The following is a 17,487-nucleotide window of genomic DNA, read 5'->3' as shown; positions in this document are numbered from 1 at the left end:
AGGTAGGAATAAAAAATTTCGGTGGAAAATCAGTTTTTCGGTGGTAAAAAGTCTTGTAGGACCCCCCCCCCCCCCTACAAGCATATGGCAGATTCTCTTACTACTCGTGCCAAAATAAAGAACTCTCAACAAATCTGATTGGTTCAGAAGATTAAAGCACTAATTTTCCTTGTTGCCAAATTACCTAAATTTGACGTAGCCTATTTTTTCATCGCCTTATTTTGATTATACATTTTGCCGCGTGTGACCATGCTTTGCGGTCCATACCCGGGCTGACCACCCAGAGTATTTCAGTACTGAACCTGAGTATCTCCATATTATCTTGCAAAACCAGTACTGAAACAGCTTATTTACATCAAAAAAGTTGGTCATTATACCCAGAACAAAACAGAACAACTATTCAGACTGTTCAGAGTAATTTCAGAGAAAAAACAGTGCATTGAAATTTTCGAAAATGTTGAAATGTGGTGCGCATGTCAGAAAAGCATGCAAAATGCATTCAGAATGCATGCATTCCGCTGTAACGACACGTTACCAGTTAAAACAGCTACATACGTACTACATACGTACTACATAACGTGTGCATACTGCTACTTTCGCTGATGCTGGATATTTCGGGATCCGTCTGGGGCGCGTTCGGGGTGCATTCGGGGAGCGTTCGGGGTGCGTTCGGGGAGCATTCGGGGTGCGTTCGCAACAAGAGCAGGTATATTCTCGACCTTCCGGGTCACTTTACAGGTGTATTTACGATGTCCCGGATCATTTTACAGATGTATTCACGATATCCCGGGTCACTTTACAGGTGTATTTACGTTATCCCGGGTCACTTTACAGGTATTTTCGCGATATCCTGGGTCACTTTACAGGTGTACTTACGATATCCCGGGTCACCTAAAACGATGTGTTCAAAGGGGGTGAAGTTGTGGGGGTGAATTAATTGTAGTGGGGGTTGTGGGGATGAATTAAGGTAGGGGGGGTGAATTAAGGTGGGGGGGGGGGAGTTTTCAATTAGCAAATGTTGTCAGCCTAAAATACATTGTTTTTAACCTTTCGCAGTGCGCGCGCGTGTGTGTGCCTGCCGCTTTGTGTGTGCAGTGTGTGCATGTATGTGTGTGAGTGTGTGAATGTGTGTGTGAATGTGTGTGCATGTGCATGTGTGTGTGAATGTGTGTGCATGTGTGTGTGTGTGCATGTATGTGTGTGTGGTGGGATATGCCTGTGGTGTGATGCAGAATGGTGTGGATATGCCTGTGGTGTGATGCAGAATGGTGTGAATATGCCTGTGGTGTGATGCAGAAAGGTGTGAATATGCCTGTGCTGTGATGCAGAATGGTGTGAATATGCCTGTGCTGTGATGCAGAATGGTGTGAATATGCCTGTGGTGTGATGCAGAATGGTGTGAATATGCCTGTGGTGTGATGCAGAATGGTGTGAATTTGCCTGTGGTGTGTTGCAGAATGGTGAGAATATGCCTGTGCTGTGACCGACAATCAGCGCTGAAACAGAATAAAAACAGTGTATTTTAGGCTGACAATCAGAGCTGAAACAGGTTCAGAACAGAATGGTTTTAGGCTGACAAGAGGTATACAATAATGTTAATTAAACTGATAATTGTATGAAAATAGTAATGGACAGATCAAAATCAGGTAAAAAACAGAGTACCAATTTTACTCTGAAATATAGACTGATCAGTCTATATCATGACATGAACAGAATCTGCACAAGTGTAAAAATGTCTATATACAGTCTATGGATTTATATTGGTTCAGTACTGGAATGCTCTGGATGGTCAGCCCGGGTAGCAATGACTCAGCAGCCCGTGGGATTTGGTAGGAATCGATCATAACCAAACGTGAGATCAGTTTTCCCTAAAATTTATTTATTCGCTTGACGCGATTTCTGATCATATTGATATTAACATTCATATCCTTTATTAAAACCTGGAGAATTTGTTGAGGAACCAACCAAACGGGAAACAGCTTTAACGTTTTCTCAATTCTGATTTGCCAGCAGTAAAAATTCTCTATTTTGATTCGTGTGCCATTTTCACTAGCGTCAATCTTGATGTTGACTCATGAAAAGTTTTTTTTTGCTTGAATATAATAGTTTATGATAAGATCATGACTCGACTGTTGAAAAAAGCTTGATCATGTTTATCTAGGAAATTACAGTATCTCTACCTGTGAAAAAATGGGTATAGACTTTAAGTATGTTCTTGTAAGATATGATTTTGAGTAATTTGGATCCATATCGTCACCCACCACTTGGTTTTTCAAGCCTTTTCATAGAGTTTGTACCTCAACTAGGGATAGAATGGTGAAACCCTCACTGGATTACCGGCATCATAAAATCAGATGAACAGACACAGTCTGTTGGGCAATATTACCGTGAGGAGTGGATGTATCACCCAATGTTGCGTGATCTAGACCCACTTTCGTCTCATCTACTTTGTTGACGGCTTCAATCACTGCGTCAATGTATGCACGACTCACTTCGAAGAACTTGCGAACGTTCCGTTGCTCATCAACTGTAAGTGTATTGTCATACTTGGTACGATGAATCAGCGCCTAATAAGATTGATTTTATAGAAAAATTACCGAGGCTAAAGTTTAAAGTAAGTTCATTTGAGTAAGGAACTGAATTTGTTTTTGTCTCGGTTTCGATTGTTCAGCACGTTGTTAATTTATCTTGTTTTCACCATTGATTTTATAGAAAAATTACCTAGGTTAAAGTTTAAAGTAAGTTCATTTGAGTAAGGAACTGAATTTGTTTTTGTCTCGGTTTCGATTGTTCAGCACGTTGTTAATTTATCTTGTTTTCACCATTGATGCGCCTGAGTTGTGGCTGAGTGTGCTAGCTACCTTATCGTTACCAAAATCACAACTTTTTTGTAAAAGACAAACGGCTCAATAAATCTGTCAAAAATTTTTTACCAATTGATTGCGAAACATAATAATGATTGTAGTAAGTATTTTAAGTATTTGAAAAAAAATTGGTTTTGAGGACAGCCAGCAAATAACCTTCAAGAGACAAAAATAGAAAATGGGTATACTCTAACATTTTCCACCAATCAGAGAATGGGAAGAATCTATTCTTCTTTAAATACGAGTGGCTCTGGCGCTGTATATTGTTACCACCATTTTAAATTTCAACCGTCAGTATTTTCCAGAGTCCGTTTGTCAGAGAGAATTATGTAAGTATGCTTCTCGCCCAGCATAAAAGAAGTCTATCTGTAAACCCTTTAAGGCTGTAAAAGGAGCCTAACTAGGTTCGGTCTTAGTTAACTAATAATAGAAGCTCTGAAGTGTTTTTGGAGTTCTAATTCAATTAAATGTTGAAAGACTAATGATCATCAATTTCAAGATTAATTAAGGACAATGAAACTATGTAATGTTCGTTTGCACATAATTTTCCGACTCTATTTACCCACATACTTTACTTATGAGCCAAGAGGGGAAATTTTTTTCAGAAAGGCTCAAAGTGAAATTTATTTGGTTACTGAGTTAAAAAATGGTAAGTTTCATTGGTTAATGATATCAAATGGCTAGTGACTTGAAATCCTCAGTTGTTAGAAACGAAAACCATCAAATGAATTAAGTAAGGTTGCATTAGACAGTCGATGATTTCTATCGTTAATATGACTGCAAGACAAGACAAACAACAAAACGATGAAAACATTAATTACACTCAAACTCAATATCTATTATTTTAAATTCACTGTAAATTTCATGAAAGCATCAGATAAAACTTAAGCTGAACAAATCAATATCCTTCCAGTTCCCATCAAAGATGATGCGACCTTTCCATGATAAGATCTTGAAAAAGTCAGCAAATTCTAGAATGAAAAATGGCAAAGCCATAACAATCAGCTTTTATCCGAAATTACTAGAGAGATTCTTATGTAACTCCATCGGAGTTATATGACTGGTTATAGTAGCCAATGATCTAAATAATGCCAACTTGCAGAGCGATTGACAAAACTAGGAGACACGATAAACAACAAACTCAATTAACAAAAACAAACGTACCCAAAAATACCACAAGTCGAGATGTATTTTGTACAAGCACTTAATAACAATATCAAAATGGCATCAGATAAAACCAGACAAAAGTCTATTTAGTATCAGACGAAAAGCAGATGAAATTGCACTTAGGTATTTTTATACTGCCATTGAAGCCATTGAGACTGGCCATTATCCAGATATGTCTTAAGCGACAACAAAACCGACAGAACCATTCAAAAAATTTTCTTTAAAAAAAGAAAATTTCTCAGATCAAATTTCAAATAAACGGTGTCAAACCTGTTAACACTTTAAGGTTTTCGTTGAAAACATTATATGTTCAACTACTTTCATCCTAAAATCCAAATGGATCCAAATCATTGATGTTGTAATAGGACAAGAGATAACTCGAAATTTGGCATAAAGCCCGAAATCACTTTTTAAGAAACTCGAAACATCAAAACAAAACCAGTTTTCAAAAACCAAATAATAAAACGTTCTTTTTTGTTTGAAAAATGATGATACTTTTGTTTACTTAGACTACGCCACAAAATAACAGAAATGATTTTAAAAAGTGGCGAAGTACAAAAAATTTTTTGGAAAATAAATAATTTTAAAAGCTAAAAAAAATGCGTTGTAATATAAAAAGATTTAATTTTAACTTCAGAGAAAGCTAGTGGTGCATATCATTAAGGGAGAAGGAAAGAGACATCTTTCATTGTGAGAATCGAAAAAAATAAGGTCGTGGACAACAGGCTACTCAATATTTAAACTATCGTCCAATGTTGTAAAATTACAGTGGACATTTTGGTCACGTTTATAGTTTCTCTGTCAGTATTTACCACAAATTCTCTATCAGCAAAAAGTAATTCATTTAAATTTTTGTTGGTTGCAAAGGTCTAAACTTTTGTAATACATTCTCCAACAGATTTAAAAAACATAATATATCCAACAATTGCGCCAAATAACTCGAAATAACGCTGATTTACTGAAATTCGATGAGCTTCAAAGAGTTAGTTTTTCTTTTACTATCAAGTACATAAGGTAACCTACTCTGGCTTTTTATATGTTTTCCAGATTGTGATAGTTTGGTAACGTAACGTCTTTGATTGTTCGTTATACTTTTTTCGAGAAAACCTCCTAAACAGTCCGACCGAGAAAGAAAATCCCATATCCAGACTTTTTTGTTTTTACTAGACAATTGTAATTTACGCCAGACTAACTCGCGTTCATCTACAAATTCCTCGGACATTTGTGAGTTCGCTTACAGATTTTTAGTTCTCGGCACAATTATTTTGTGCGCTTTGAAAAAAATCTATAGTAATTTTCAGACCGCTGACCACGCATTAAAATTTTGGTGCTTGACCACGTGCTCTGAATATTATTTTAATGCGCTCCAAATTCATGGCCTGCATTCATAATCAGATTTTCTTGCGACCTATGAGCGTTCATGTCCAAATTGTCAGGTCCATTTCCAGATATTGTGCGCTCGCATTACTTTTGTGCAATAATGTCGAGACTTTCATGCGTTTCTTTTGAGCATTTTTAATCACTCGCAATTTCATGTCCAAAATTGTTGTGAGTTTATCAGACTTTTATTTGCAACTGAGCGTTCAGGACCAGAGTTTCGGGCTCGCTAACAAAACACTTTGTACAGACGAAACAAAATAAGCGTTTCTGAAACTGTTCCCAGAGTGTTTCCCATTCAAACAGATGGGTGTTTGTTCATCAGATCTTATCTAACTTTTGAGCTTCGAATCCAGACTTCCGTTTCTCTTGGCAATTATTCCGACAAATTGCGCTATGAACTGGAAAAAATTGTTAATTCGTGTACGAACTATTGAGCGCACTTTGCTTTTTCGAACTTCAAAATTCTACGCTGTCCGTTTTAAAATTTAGAGATTATTTCCAGACTTTGTGAGTTTTCGAGAATTTCGTGCGTTCATGTGCAGACTTTCACACGCTCAAGATCAACAACTCAACTTCGTTAAAAATCAAATTTTTTTTAATTTTAATGTAATTTATCCATTTCTCGATTACACACTTAAAATTGTTAGTTGGTTAATTGGACTGAGCTAAATGTGGTTTGAACTAAAAAAAAAAGAATCTTAAATTGTTTCGTGGCTGAAAAAGCAATATTCTGGCCCTGTATAGTTTAAAATTCGCTCTCCATCTCAAGAGGTAAACATTTCAACACAAGTTAAATAATGAGTTCAAGTGATCTTTCGATTGATATTATGCCGGTTATTTCATCCCAAGTGATTTTTGGATTTTGGCTTTGAAAACAGCAGTTTGAGTGATCATAGTCTCCTCTAATGCATACTAATGTTTTTAACCATAGCTAAATAACTGCTAGTGCTTGGATGACCAGATTTAATTTCATGCGTCTATTTTTTTCTAATGTTTCGTTTTTAATTCCCTTTGTGCACTGGAAAGGTCATTATTTGTTTTTTCCAGACTTAAGGAGTTCCAGCATAGATGTCTTTGATATTGAAAGGTTGTTTCGAAGAAAAGACTGAGCAGAAGCATTCTTTCAACTTTGTTTTTCCATGGAGTTAGTACTTTTGTTAACAAGAACTTGGAAGGTCTGAAATTTTTGCTGAGGCGTTTTGAAATGCTTGAAGTTCCTGTTGGTACAGAGATTTCGTGAAATCCTCCAGATACACAGACCTATGAGTTTTATCAATTTCTTTAATCAGTGCTCGCAATTCCCACATTTTTTGGCAAACATTACCCTTATCGAGGTGTTCAGACCAACTATATCTCTTATCAGACCATCTTCCAGCGCACACCTGCGCACGGTGCACTCAAATTACTTGGTCTTGTAATTCTTTGAATGCATTTTAGATCCTGTTTGGTTGAAATGTTCTTTTGGTCACAATGATAACTTCAAGACGAGAACTAGAGGAAAAAAGGTACTATCATGACATTAAAATTATACTTCATTGTTCAACCTATAACTTCGCATAATTTTTTTAAATAAAAAGCTCTGTTTAATGTATGATTTTGACAATAATATCATTATAAGGGCGAAAAATATCATTTATGCAGATAGTAAAATTAAACCGAGGAAAGAGAAATACCACGCGGATTTTTGTTGCCTACTCTGCAATCTACACTGATCGGAGTAGTCTCTGTTTCTCTGATTATCTCTGTTTCAGTGAAGTTATTCAATCAATAGTAGTCCTAGAGCATCTCTTTTAGAAACTGATATAGATAGTGGAACAAACCTTCCGTTTTGCCATAACTGACTGTAAATGTTTCTCAACCTCTTGCCTCGATTGTAGGAACACACTCTTGGCACCCTGGTTGTCCAGGACAGCTCAAACAAAAAAAAACAAATAGGCCTTTTTTGATTGAAGACATAGAAACAAACAATTTCAGGTGATAACACATCAAAGATTTTTTGCATTGAAAAATTCATTTTCAGCTAAAATTTTTGCTGAAAAATCTGCAAGTCTAATGAAGACCTGAAGATAGTTGCTGGCTATCCGTTGTTGCCACAAAATTACACAAGAGTTATTACAGAGTGCCAGTAACCATATAGCACAGAGTTAGCTAGAATTTAGGATTTATAAAACCGAATGAATTCTTTTCAAACACGTTCTTGTGAGTTTTTGATCGGCGGGCTACAGACCCAGTCGGATCGTGCCCAAAGTTGCCAGAATCCTCAGACCATGGCTCTCACAGACTCTGTGATCATAACAACCAAACGCACACATTATCACCCATCATCCCCAGCTGTGAAGAAAATGACGCTAAACTGTCCTTAGGTGGTTCGATTGTGATCTTATTCGCAATAACCTATGTCCTAGAGTCGCAAAAAGGTACCCCACTCTCTCTGACCTGGTTGAAGAACGACTCTAACCTCTAACCTATTGACTTTCGTTGGTGAGCGACGGCGGAGTGCATTTCCACCACTGAACGGATTTTGTCCACCCATTCCGCTCTTGCAATCAAACTCTCTGCTTTGAATCGACAAGTTTTACCATGTTTAGAGTCCGCTACTGAGAACTGCGTATTGGTTCCTGTCATATCCAAGAATCTGTTTCACATAACCGAGAAAATATTCCTAAGACCCAATCCCGTTAAACACATCAAGGAATCATAATGACGAAGATCCGCTAATAGTTCCATGCAGATCACTTTCAAATTTCTGTTTTTTTTTTCTCTTTTGTGTGCTTTATTACCATTTCTCTGGTATTAAGTGACACAGCGCATGTATATATGTATGTTTATATATATGTAGGGTCGAAACATCTTGATTTGAAAAAGTTAAAAGCCCAGCAGAGTTTTCATATTGAAACAGATTTGAGCTTTCCTGCCACAATGTCCACGACAGAGGTCAAAAGGTGGAAGCAGTTCTGTCGTCTCCCATGTAACCGATGACTCTCTGATTTGTAGACACTGAGTAGTGCTACGTCTTTGTTCAAGGCACAGAACTTAGTTTTCCATCCTACGCACATTGAAACTTTCTGTTTCTTGTTCAGACTCAAATTCAACTGACCACAATGGTAACCAGAAGTAACAAGTTGACAGTTAAATTTTCAGCTGTATTTACAACCGATGAAAAGCCCCTACGGGAATCCAAGAGTATATCAGTAATTGGTCAATTAGATCTTAGTATTGATATCTAATGTGCAAGTTTTGTTTAGCATATTTTATTTCGCTTTGTTGATTAACAATTGCTATATTGAACGAAGAATAGATTAGCAGGCCTGAAAACTTATATAAATCAGGATAAAATCAGCAGGGGTTTATTATTTTTACTCTTGCCTTTAATGATACAGACTTGGAGTTGAGTCCAGGACCAACAAATCAGTTTTATTACCGATCTTTAACTCCTCTGAAATTTGCGGGAAAACTTTGGCTCGGGATTTTCGTGAACCGCTAGAAATGTAGCAGAAACTGTAGTCAAAATAACATAGCAAAACACGAAGCGAAGAGGAAAATATAGATCTTTTCCGTTTGCGTCTACCAGTTTATTACGCAGCAGTTTACGAAGCATGTGTCAGTACATATTATATCCCTGGCTAATAATATGGGGCTAGCTCCAAGATGCAAGACTTGTGAGATCTCACAACACTTGTGAGATGCAACCAAATGTGAACCCACCAGGCGTTGGGTTCAAACAGAGAATATATCTTTCAGCTAACCTCATGATTGCCGAGTAATTTAACCATCTCCTGCTTAATGAGAAACTTCTTGCGGCGTTTTTGAAGTGAGAAACAAATGCATGCAAAAACTTCTTTAACAGAGTAACAACGACCGCAGAGGTTCACCAGCCTGCACTGATATAAGTTTCGAATGTGACGAATTCCAAGCAAAGTTTGTAACACCTCAGATTAATGGCTCTAGTTACGGCTACCAACTGCGCAAACAGCAATCAAACAGGTCACCATGTTTTTACCAGTGGTTTACGCACCCCCCTCCTTTTGTCTCAGTATAACCTCTATTGAACCTTAAACATGCTTGAGCAGTCCTGCTAATCGATCAAAAATGTTATTTACTAGATCTCGCCAGGTCGTTATTTTTTGTTTTGCACGGACACCTCACAATTTTAATAATGCAACCTCTAACCCTTTGAACAAGAAATATACCCAATAGGACCACAAATTGGGTGTTTCCCGCTATAGCTCCCACCCACGAATTTGCGGCCCCCATTGTAATGTAAGTCAGGTAATTGGCTGGCGCAGGCTATACGATGTTATATGCTTGTGGGCTGAAATGGGAAATGCCAAAAAACATTACTTGAAAAACTGAATTTGAAATTACCGATACCATGATAGAGTAAACATTACAGCGAAAATTCGGTACAGAAAAGGTCGAAGTCTCTCTAATTAACTTTTTGAATTAATGCTTAAAAATATGATTGTCAAATAAAATATTTCTATTTGTGTCCCCACTACGTTGTGATTTTTCCCTTATCGCTTCCACTTGCGTGACGGTGTAAAAGTTATAAAAGTCCACTAAACTCTAAACTGGTGGGGGGAGTAGATCCGAAAGATCACTGAATGAACTATATTCTCAATATGCATTAGCTTATTGGGATCTTTTCCTCTTGTGCCCCCCGTTACAGTGCACGTGTCACTACATCGTAAAATTCTATACAAATTATACGCACCCACTAAGTTGGGGGGCATAAACGGAAACCATCCGCTTATTGCCAAAAACCTAACAACCGCTAACACTGTTAGAATGCTTAGACCAATTTTTTTATTAATTGAATTCGGATGTTTTTCGTTTGTGCCCCCCCCCCCAGCTTACTGCTTAGTGGGTGCATATTTTATGCAACCCCAAGACACTCGCGCCATATTTTTACACAATTATTTACCGGATCTCTGCCGTTTGCCCCCCCCCCCTATGCCCACCCAATTACAAAGTAATTCATTATGTAAAAATACGGCACGTGCGTCTGGAGGTGCAAATATAATTCACCCACTAAGCCGGCAGGCACAAACGGAAAAAATCGGATTTACCATGTAATGACACGGGGTCTTTCCCATTATAGCCCCCCCCAGCTTAGTGGTCAGATAACTTATACCCCCCCCCCCAATCATGGTAATTATACCATAATGGGGGACTATAATTTCATGGGGGCTATAATGGGAAAAACCCATGACATGTGCTCTGTAATTGGGGGGAGCGTAACGTACTGGGGAAGGGGGGCACAAACGTAAAAGATCCATCAATTCTTATCAAGTGGTCAAAACTGTGTCCATATGGTACACCATTAACGGATATTTTCCTTTTCTGCCCCCCCCCCCCCAAGTGCATTATGCTCCCCAATTACAGAGCACGTTTCATTGCAAATTAAATTACTATGTAAAATGTGGCACGTGGGTCTGGGGTGCAAATAATATACACCCACTAAGATGGGGACACAAACGGAAAAGGTCCCCACTACCTTAGTCAAAGATATTCAAGGGCACCAAAAACTGTATCTTTTGCGCTATATCCCCCGCAGACGAATTCGCACTCCCCATAGTGATGTAGTTGAAAAAAATCTTGTTCGTTTGTATGGAATTATGAAAAAAGAAAGTCACTGGAGAGCTACACCAAACATTTCTGGTGTCCTAGTCTACCCTGACATAAGGGAACTTACATGCCAAGTTTTTGATTTCAATTGAATAACTCCTTGACCCGATTGAAATTCAATTTTTGAAAAATATTATGCGCTCCATGCAACTAAAAAGAATGAAAACCTAAGCTTTTTTTTCCAAGAAATCTTAGCCTTTTAGATTTTCTTTACATAGGAAAATCTGATTAGCAGTTTGGTTTGATTTGAACAACTCCTTTGTCAGTTAGAAATCCGCTACTTTGGAAAAATATTAATAAAATTTCTACAATTAAAAACAGATTTTGAATGGTCTGGTTGCCTGGGGATGTTTCAAGCCGAACATACCAACAATTTCTCGCATGTGAAGCCGAACCAGCCAAACATACCGCCGATTTTACACGTGGAAAACTTTTTACGAGGACTTTCATACGAGGAAATTTCATACGCCGTTTTTTTTCGGTCTTAGGGTATGTTATATGGTTATTCAATTATTTTGCATCCTAACAGATGCCTGTTCTCAGATGTCTTTTCTCTACTATTCCGCTCATCTCAGACTGTTCATTTAGTGAGCATTAATGCTCTTTTTTGGTGACTATGGCCAATTTTTGCGTCTGAAACTTTCACATGGTAGAATCATTGCAGCCAAGAGTGTTCAGGCTATGGCCAGCCTGAAGCTATGGTTAAGTAAGAGCTCATACTCACACAGACAACTTCACGGAGGCAGGGGATCGAAATATCACGTGTCAATCACATCAAAATTAGTTCAAGAACAGCAAAAGGTCTTCCTATTTTTAAAATTCCAGATTGATTTGTTTACTGTTTGGATTCTTCCCATTATAGCCCCCCCCCCCCCCAGGCTAAAGTCAGATAACCTATAGCTTCCCAATCATTGTAAATATACCATAATGGGGAGTGTATTTTCATGGGGGCTATAATGGGAAAGACCCATGGAAAGTTTCAATCCCCCCAAGGCGCACGTGCTTGTAGCATAGTAACGTGCTATATAATGCACATAATTTCTAATTGGGGTATTTAAATAATGGAGGGGTGCAGAAGGGATCCTTCATCTGTAATAAACTTAGTCAGATTGAACAAGTTTCCTTTTCCGCCTTGTTTGATCTTGAGTTGGCCAGTGAAGCAATCGGATGACGTCACCAGAGAGGACTCGCGTGCTGGATCAGCTAGTCTACTCATGCTGGACCCCTGTTTCCATAGAACACCAGAGGAGTGCTGAGCTGAGTTCCTTGTTTCGGCCATAGAAGTTGTTTTCATTGTCGTGCTCTCTCATTTGTTAGGGAAAAAGTCACTTCTCATTTTGGATCAATTTGTGTGTCTCAATCCCAACATGAGCACGATCTTTCCAGGTATAAACCCCCCCTCTCCCCCACGCACGCACACCCAAGGAGAAATAAACTCATGGTAGTGAGGGGTTATACGATCTTAACACAACTATGCCGCGGGGTGGGGAGGACATTGCGTCGAAGATCCAATGTGCGTTTGCATGCAAGCGACCAGGTCTTTTTCATTATAGCCCACACACACCACAGACCCCCAGCTTAGTGGTCAGATAACCTGTAACTACTCATGGTACATATGGCACAACGGGGGGGTTACGATTTCACGAAAAGGCTATAATGAGAAAGACCCCGCGAACCTTAAAAGTGCAATATTACGTTTACTAGTCTACTGATTTTGATAAAAACAAACAATTTATTGTGCCAAATACGCAAAAAATATTGCTAACTTTTTATAGGACGGGCGAAATATACATTCAAAAAAATAGTTATTTTCCATTTGTGACACACAAGTACGTTATCCCACCCCATTACAGAATATGTGCCGTTATTGGTAAATCATGTAAGTCAAAATATGTCACGTACGTCTGGTAGTGAAAATAATGTGCAACCTCTAAACTGGGGGTGGGGGACCAACGTAAAAGATCCTATTGGTGTAATATGATTGGACAACTCCTTCCCTTTCTTAGGCATAGTAAAAACAGTCTCGTTGTTTCGATTGAAAATTGGCAGAAAGAAAATGATCGTCCTTTCATAAAGAACGATTCATTTCAATTTTGATTCGGAAATTTGTATCACGTGCAGTTTTTTTACTTATTTCATCACATGCTATAATGAATAGAACAAAAATCGGGGTTTTGTCATTAATACACCCCCCCCCCCCAAAAAAAAAGTTGTCATGTTGTAACGCAATTCCTAGTTGGGTTCCTTTTCACAGCCTTCAGGGGTATAGATCTAGGGCTACTTGTTTCTGCGCGGGAAATAGTCTTACCTAAATTTATCTGAATAACTAACTCGGGAAAACAATGAAGGTAAACTTAAATTATTTCGGTGGTAATTATATTCAGCATCGGAGTTAGTAATATACACATAGTGTATCAATCTAATAGAATAATTAGAATTAAGAGAATTAAGTATGCATGAGCTATCTAAAAGAGAATGGAGTCTTCTCATACTGTGATTGGCAGAGAAAGTTGGAGGATACACATTCTGTGTTTTCATCTGCTGCATTTGTCACATGAAGTATTCCACCCCACCCTCACCAAAATCCCCAGGGCACAAATTTAGGACCATTATTTTTCTCTTATAATTTTTATTCGGTTTTTAAAATAGAATGTTGCGTTGATATAATCCATTATCTTGATGATGCTATTATACTATGAATGACTGATACTAGAAAATTTTAGAAAAAAAGAATTAAAAAGTTTGCAAGATATTTTATTGGATCTGTTTTTTTCTACCCCCCCCCCCTCCCCAACTCAGTTGGCAGATAAATTTTACGCCCCCATGCACATGTGCTGTTTCTTACATAGTAACGTCAACATAAAATCACAAAAATTAGAGGTCAAAGAGTTCTATCAAAACAGAATAGAGTCAATAAAATAGGTATCTTCAAAAGTCATTCAAATTTTTCTGGGTCTTCCCCATAAGAGCCCTTCTCCCCATTTAGTGTTCAGATAACCTATACCCCCTAAATCATAGTAAACATACCTAAATGGGGGGCTATTTTTTCGTGGGGGAGGGTCTATAATGAGAATTACCCATATTTGTTGGCAAAGATAATGCACATAAAACAGAACTCCTGTATTTCAGTAATAGCAAAAAAGGACAAGACTTTCAAAAAAAACTAAAACCTTATAATGTTTTCACAAAGCTGACGATAACTTGAACTGAAAATATATTCAATCTAGATTTTCGAGAATCAATTGAACGTGTTCTTGAAGATAATAGCAACTGCTAACCGCTTGTCGCTATGCCATGTTAGGGATCAAATGTCTTTGAAAGTCAGATTACCAATTGTCAAATTAATAGCACCATCTCATCTCATTTTTGAGCTTTTTCATAATTTTTCTGCAAATGGACTTTTCTGTATACAAAATTGTAGATTTATGGTGATACTGAAGCCAGGTTTGATTGAAATCTTGCATCATCCTGTCAATGAATTACTATTAGATACATTGTGGGACTTAATTACAGTTTAACTGAGTTTGAATTTTGTACCAAAACAAAACATAATGACGAAAGAACATATAACAGAAAACCCTTTTATTCAGAATCACCTATTTTATAATAAAACCACTCAATCAGCAAATCTGTGTTTTTATTCTCTTTTTGTCGAGATTTCTATAGGAAGTCATCAATTCGCACATGCCAACAAATCATATCAAGTCAGATAAAACTTGCGATGTTTTTTTAAGTTTACGTAAAGTTTTCTTAAAACATTCACGTGCACATTTTGAAATGCCGAAAGTCTGCAGTGCCAGAAGTTAAAATGCCAGAAGTTGCTACTTAGGCAGAAGTTGACTTCCGTTGACTTTCTTCATTTTAAAACATGCGCGTTTCGTGTGTTAAGCATGGTTAAGTGACTCTGCAGAAGTCACTTCGAAATTCTGATTTAATATCTCGAATCGCTTCGCGTTTCTTAATAAACGCCAGAAGTTCTCAGTGACTTCAAGCAGAGTCATTTAACCATTACTTAAAACTCAACCAACAAACTCTTCGCGTAATTTTAATAACGAATCTGCTTTATTGATTGCTAAAAAGAGATTTAGCGAATAACTTTAACTGTTCAACCATTTTTGCGTTAAAAATTCTCTGCATCACTTGCTAACACTATAGCATCTCAAGTGTTTGGTACAGTTTCACGGAATTTTTACAAAGGATAAATGTTCTTGAAATTATTGATCCAATTTCGTGATGAAATTGAGACATAGTTTTTTATCACCAGGAATTTTGCATTATCCCTTAAATTTTTTTAAAATTTCATACAGTTATACAAAATCATTGAATTAAATGCTTTTGCTATGTCTGATCAGCGTTAAAATTGAACATTTGTGTCATAACTAAAGTTTAAATTTTCTGCTAAGGAAATTATCCAGACAGCACTTTGATTAAAGAAAGCAGACATATTGTTGTTAATGAGGCACTTATATTTCCAAGCGGTAAAATAGTTGCTCAGGTAGTGTGGCTGATCACATACTTTTGCAAGAGTTGGAGTTTTTGAGATTGTTTGACAGTTTTATTGTTGGCATCTGTCTCTTTTCTTATAAATATGTGTAGTATAGGTATTTTGCAAAATTTAGGAACTAAAATTGTGTTCATGGCAGGTTTTAATTGAGTTCTAATAGGCAGTTTAATATGTTTCAAGGCCCCTTGGGTATATAACCGGGATAAATGCTTATGAATAACGTTATACCAGGATTATGAGTAACGTTATACAATTTTTACTGGTGACAAGCTGGAATTTGAATCGTTGGATCTATTTTTTTTTCTTCCCAGGGTTTTAAGCCCCCAATTACTTATTATTTGTTGTTATATAGCAGATACAATTTGAATAATAGGACATGCGTCTGTAGGCGTAAAGTTATATGCCCGCTATTCTGGTGGGGGGGGGGGGGGGGGGCAGAATAGATCCGTATTCTGTTCCTTGAAAAAAAAAAGAATGTGAACTAGGAGAAAACTTTTCCCTTTTGAAATAACTACAGAGTACTTCTAAAGGGTGAACGTGATAAAACAAGAGGGGGTAGAATTTATTCATTTTTTTACATGGAACTCAAGTACTCTTAGCGGAATACCCAAAACCGAATAATCACATGCCTTAAACTCTCCGTTTTTCGTGCCGCTTGCATTGAGCCGCTATCTCTTCACACTCGTTTTCGCTCGGGTTCAATTGAGGTGACGGAAACTCAATTAAACGTGGGTTGTTGCCGTTAGGCTGAGGGATGTATTCAAGGAACCAGCAATTACAAGTAACTTGCCATTTTTGACCATCGCGAGTGACTTCCACCTTTCTCAGTTTCCAATGACCTGTATTCTAAAGTAAAGTAAAACGCATGTAAAGTAAATTTCACCACTAACTGCACAAAGAGCTTTTATACTCAACTTATCAACAACTCAAAAAAACTGAGCGAGGCCACCATAAACTCGTAGGTTTTAATTAACTTGGAAGGGAGAAAGTTCGAGAATATCATAGTCAGTTCTCTTTACAACAAGTTAAAGTACACTCTGAAAATTGTCTAGGTAAACTTTGCAGGTAAGCAAAATAGCAGGTAACATTACCTGCAAAATTAACTGCAAAAAAGATACGTGCAATTTGACTTGAATACATTAACTAGATTTTACCTTGCAAACTCAATACAACATTATTACATTAGGTATATGTAGATTTTGACAAAAAAAAACATTGGAAAACTCTGATTGAGGTTTAGAAAATATTATAAAGTCAGGCTCTGAAATTGCTAAACTGCTTTACAGATAGTACAACAACAAATAGTAGCTAGTAATTACAGATCACGAATTGAGGTTAAACACGCCTTGTTTTTCTGTTCATTTTGACCTAAATTTGTTGTTTTTCACTGATTTCTCTAGTATCAAGGTCGATTATACTGCTGGTCAAGTCATTTACATGTCAAGTCTTTGTTATTGATTGACTGTAGACAACCAACTTGACACAACATGAAACGATTTCCATAATATCATTTTGTCTGTGCAAACGTTTAATGTCGCTATTAAGTTGTTACCCGGACTTTGCTCACAGAGCATTTCATTACTGAACCACATCATTTGAATGGAATACAGCTCATATCCACAGTTTTTGAAGTATAAAACCAATTCAAAGACTTAAAACAGAATGATAATTTGCTGAACCTCATGACAGCTGAACTGCGGGTGGTCTGTTTATGATGAATGACCGCCTCCATCAATCTGAACAAGATGATAACGTTCTGAATTTAGCCTGACCAGAATTAAACATGTTGGAGATCGTATAACATAATAACTAATTCTAAATTTTCGAATAGCGGAAATGTTGAAATTTGCATGATAGAGAAAACTGAAATAAAGGTTTAACTTGATATTAATTCAATGATGATTTCACATGATATTCAATTTAAATTATGACAAACTTATAAAT

The 17,487-nt window shown here is 37.2% G+C and overlaps 2 protein-coding genes across 2 annotated transcripts in view; both read right to left on the bottom strand.

The window, feature by feature from the left end:
- LOC142348036 (oxysterol-binding protein-related protein 9-like) overlaps window positions 1-12,341 on the bottom strand; it is a 101,592-nt gene extending 89,251 nt beyond the window's left edge. Inside the window, exons 1-5 of the mRNA XM_075399203.1 lie at window positions 12,164-12,341; window positions 8,326-8,459; window positions 7,877-8,032; window positions 7,232-7,323; window positions 2,387-2,567 (exon numbers count right to left, since the gene is read on the bottom strand). Of these exons, the coding sequence (XP_075255318.1) occupies window positions 2,387-2,567; window positions 7,232-7,323; window positions 7,877-8,032; window positions 8,326-8,459; window positions 12,164-12,333 (733 nt within the window). The 5' untranslated portion in view covers window positions 12,334-12,341. The remainder of the gene's footprint in view (window positions 1-2,386; window positions 2,568-7,231; window positions 7,324-7,876; window positions 8,033-8,325; window positions 8,460-12,163) is intronic.
- Window positions 12,342-16,101: 3,760 nt separating this feature from the next.
- LOC142348589 (uncharacterized) overlaps window positions 16,102-17,487 on the bottom strand; it is a 135,071-nt gene continuing 133,685 nt past the window's right edge. Inside the window, exon 4 of the mRNA XM_075399984.1 lies at window positions 16,102-16,389. Coding sequence (XP_075256099.1) covers window positions 16,174-16,389 — 216 coding nt within the window. The 3' untranslated portion in view covers window positions 16,102-16,173. The remainder of the gene's footprint in view (window positions 16,390-17,487) is intronic.

Source organism: Convolutriloba macropyga, chromosome 10 (genome assembly GCF_964194025.1).
Source record: "Convolutriloba macropyga chromosome 10, txConMacr16.3, whole genome shotgun sequence".
Lineage (NCBI taxonomy): Eukaryota > Metazoa > Xenacoelomorpha > Acoela > Convolutidae > Convolutriloba > Convolutriloba macropyga.
Note: the sequence above shows the minus strand (reverse complement) of the source record. Positions and strands in the feature narration are given on the sequence as shown.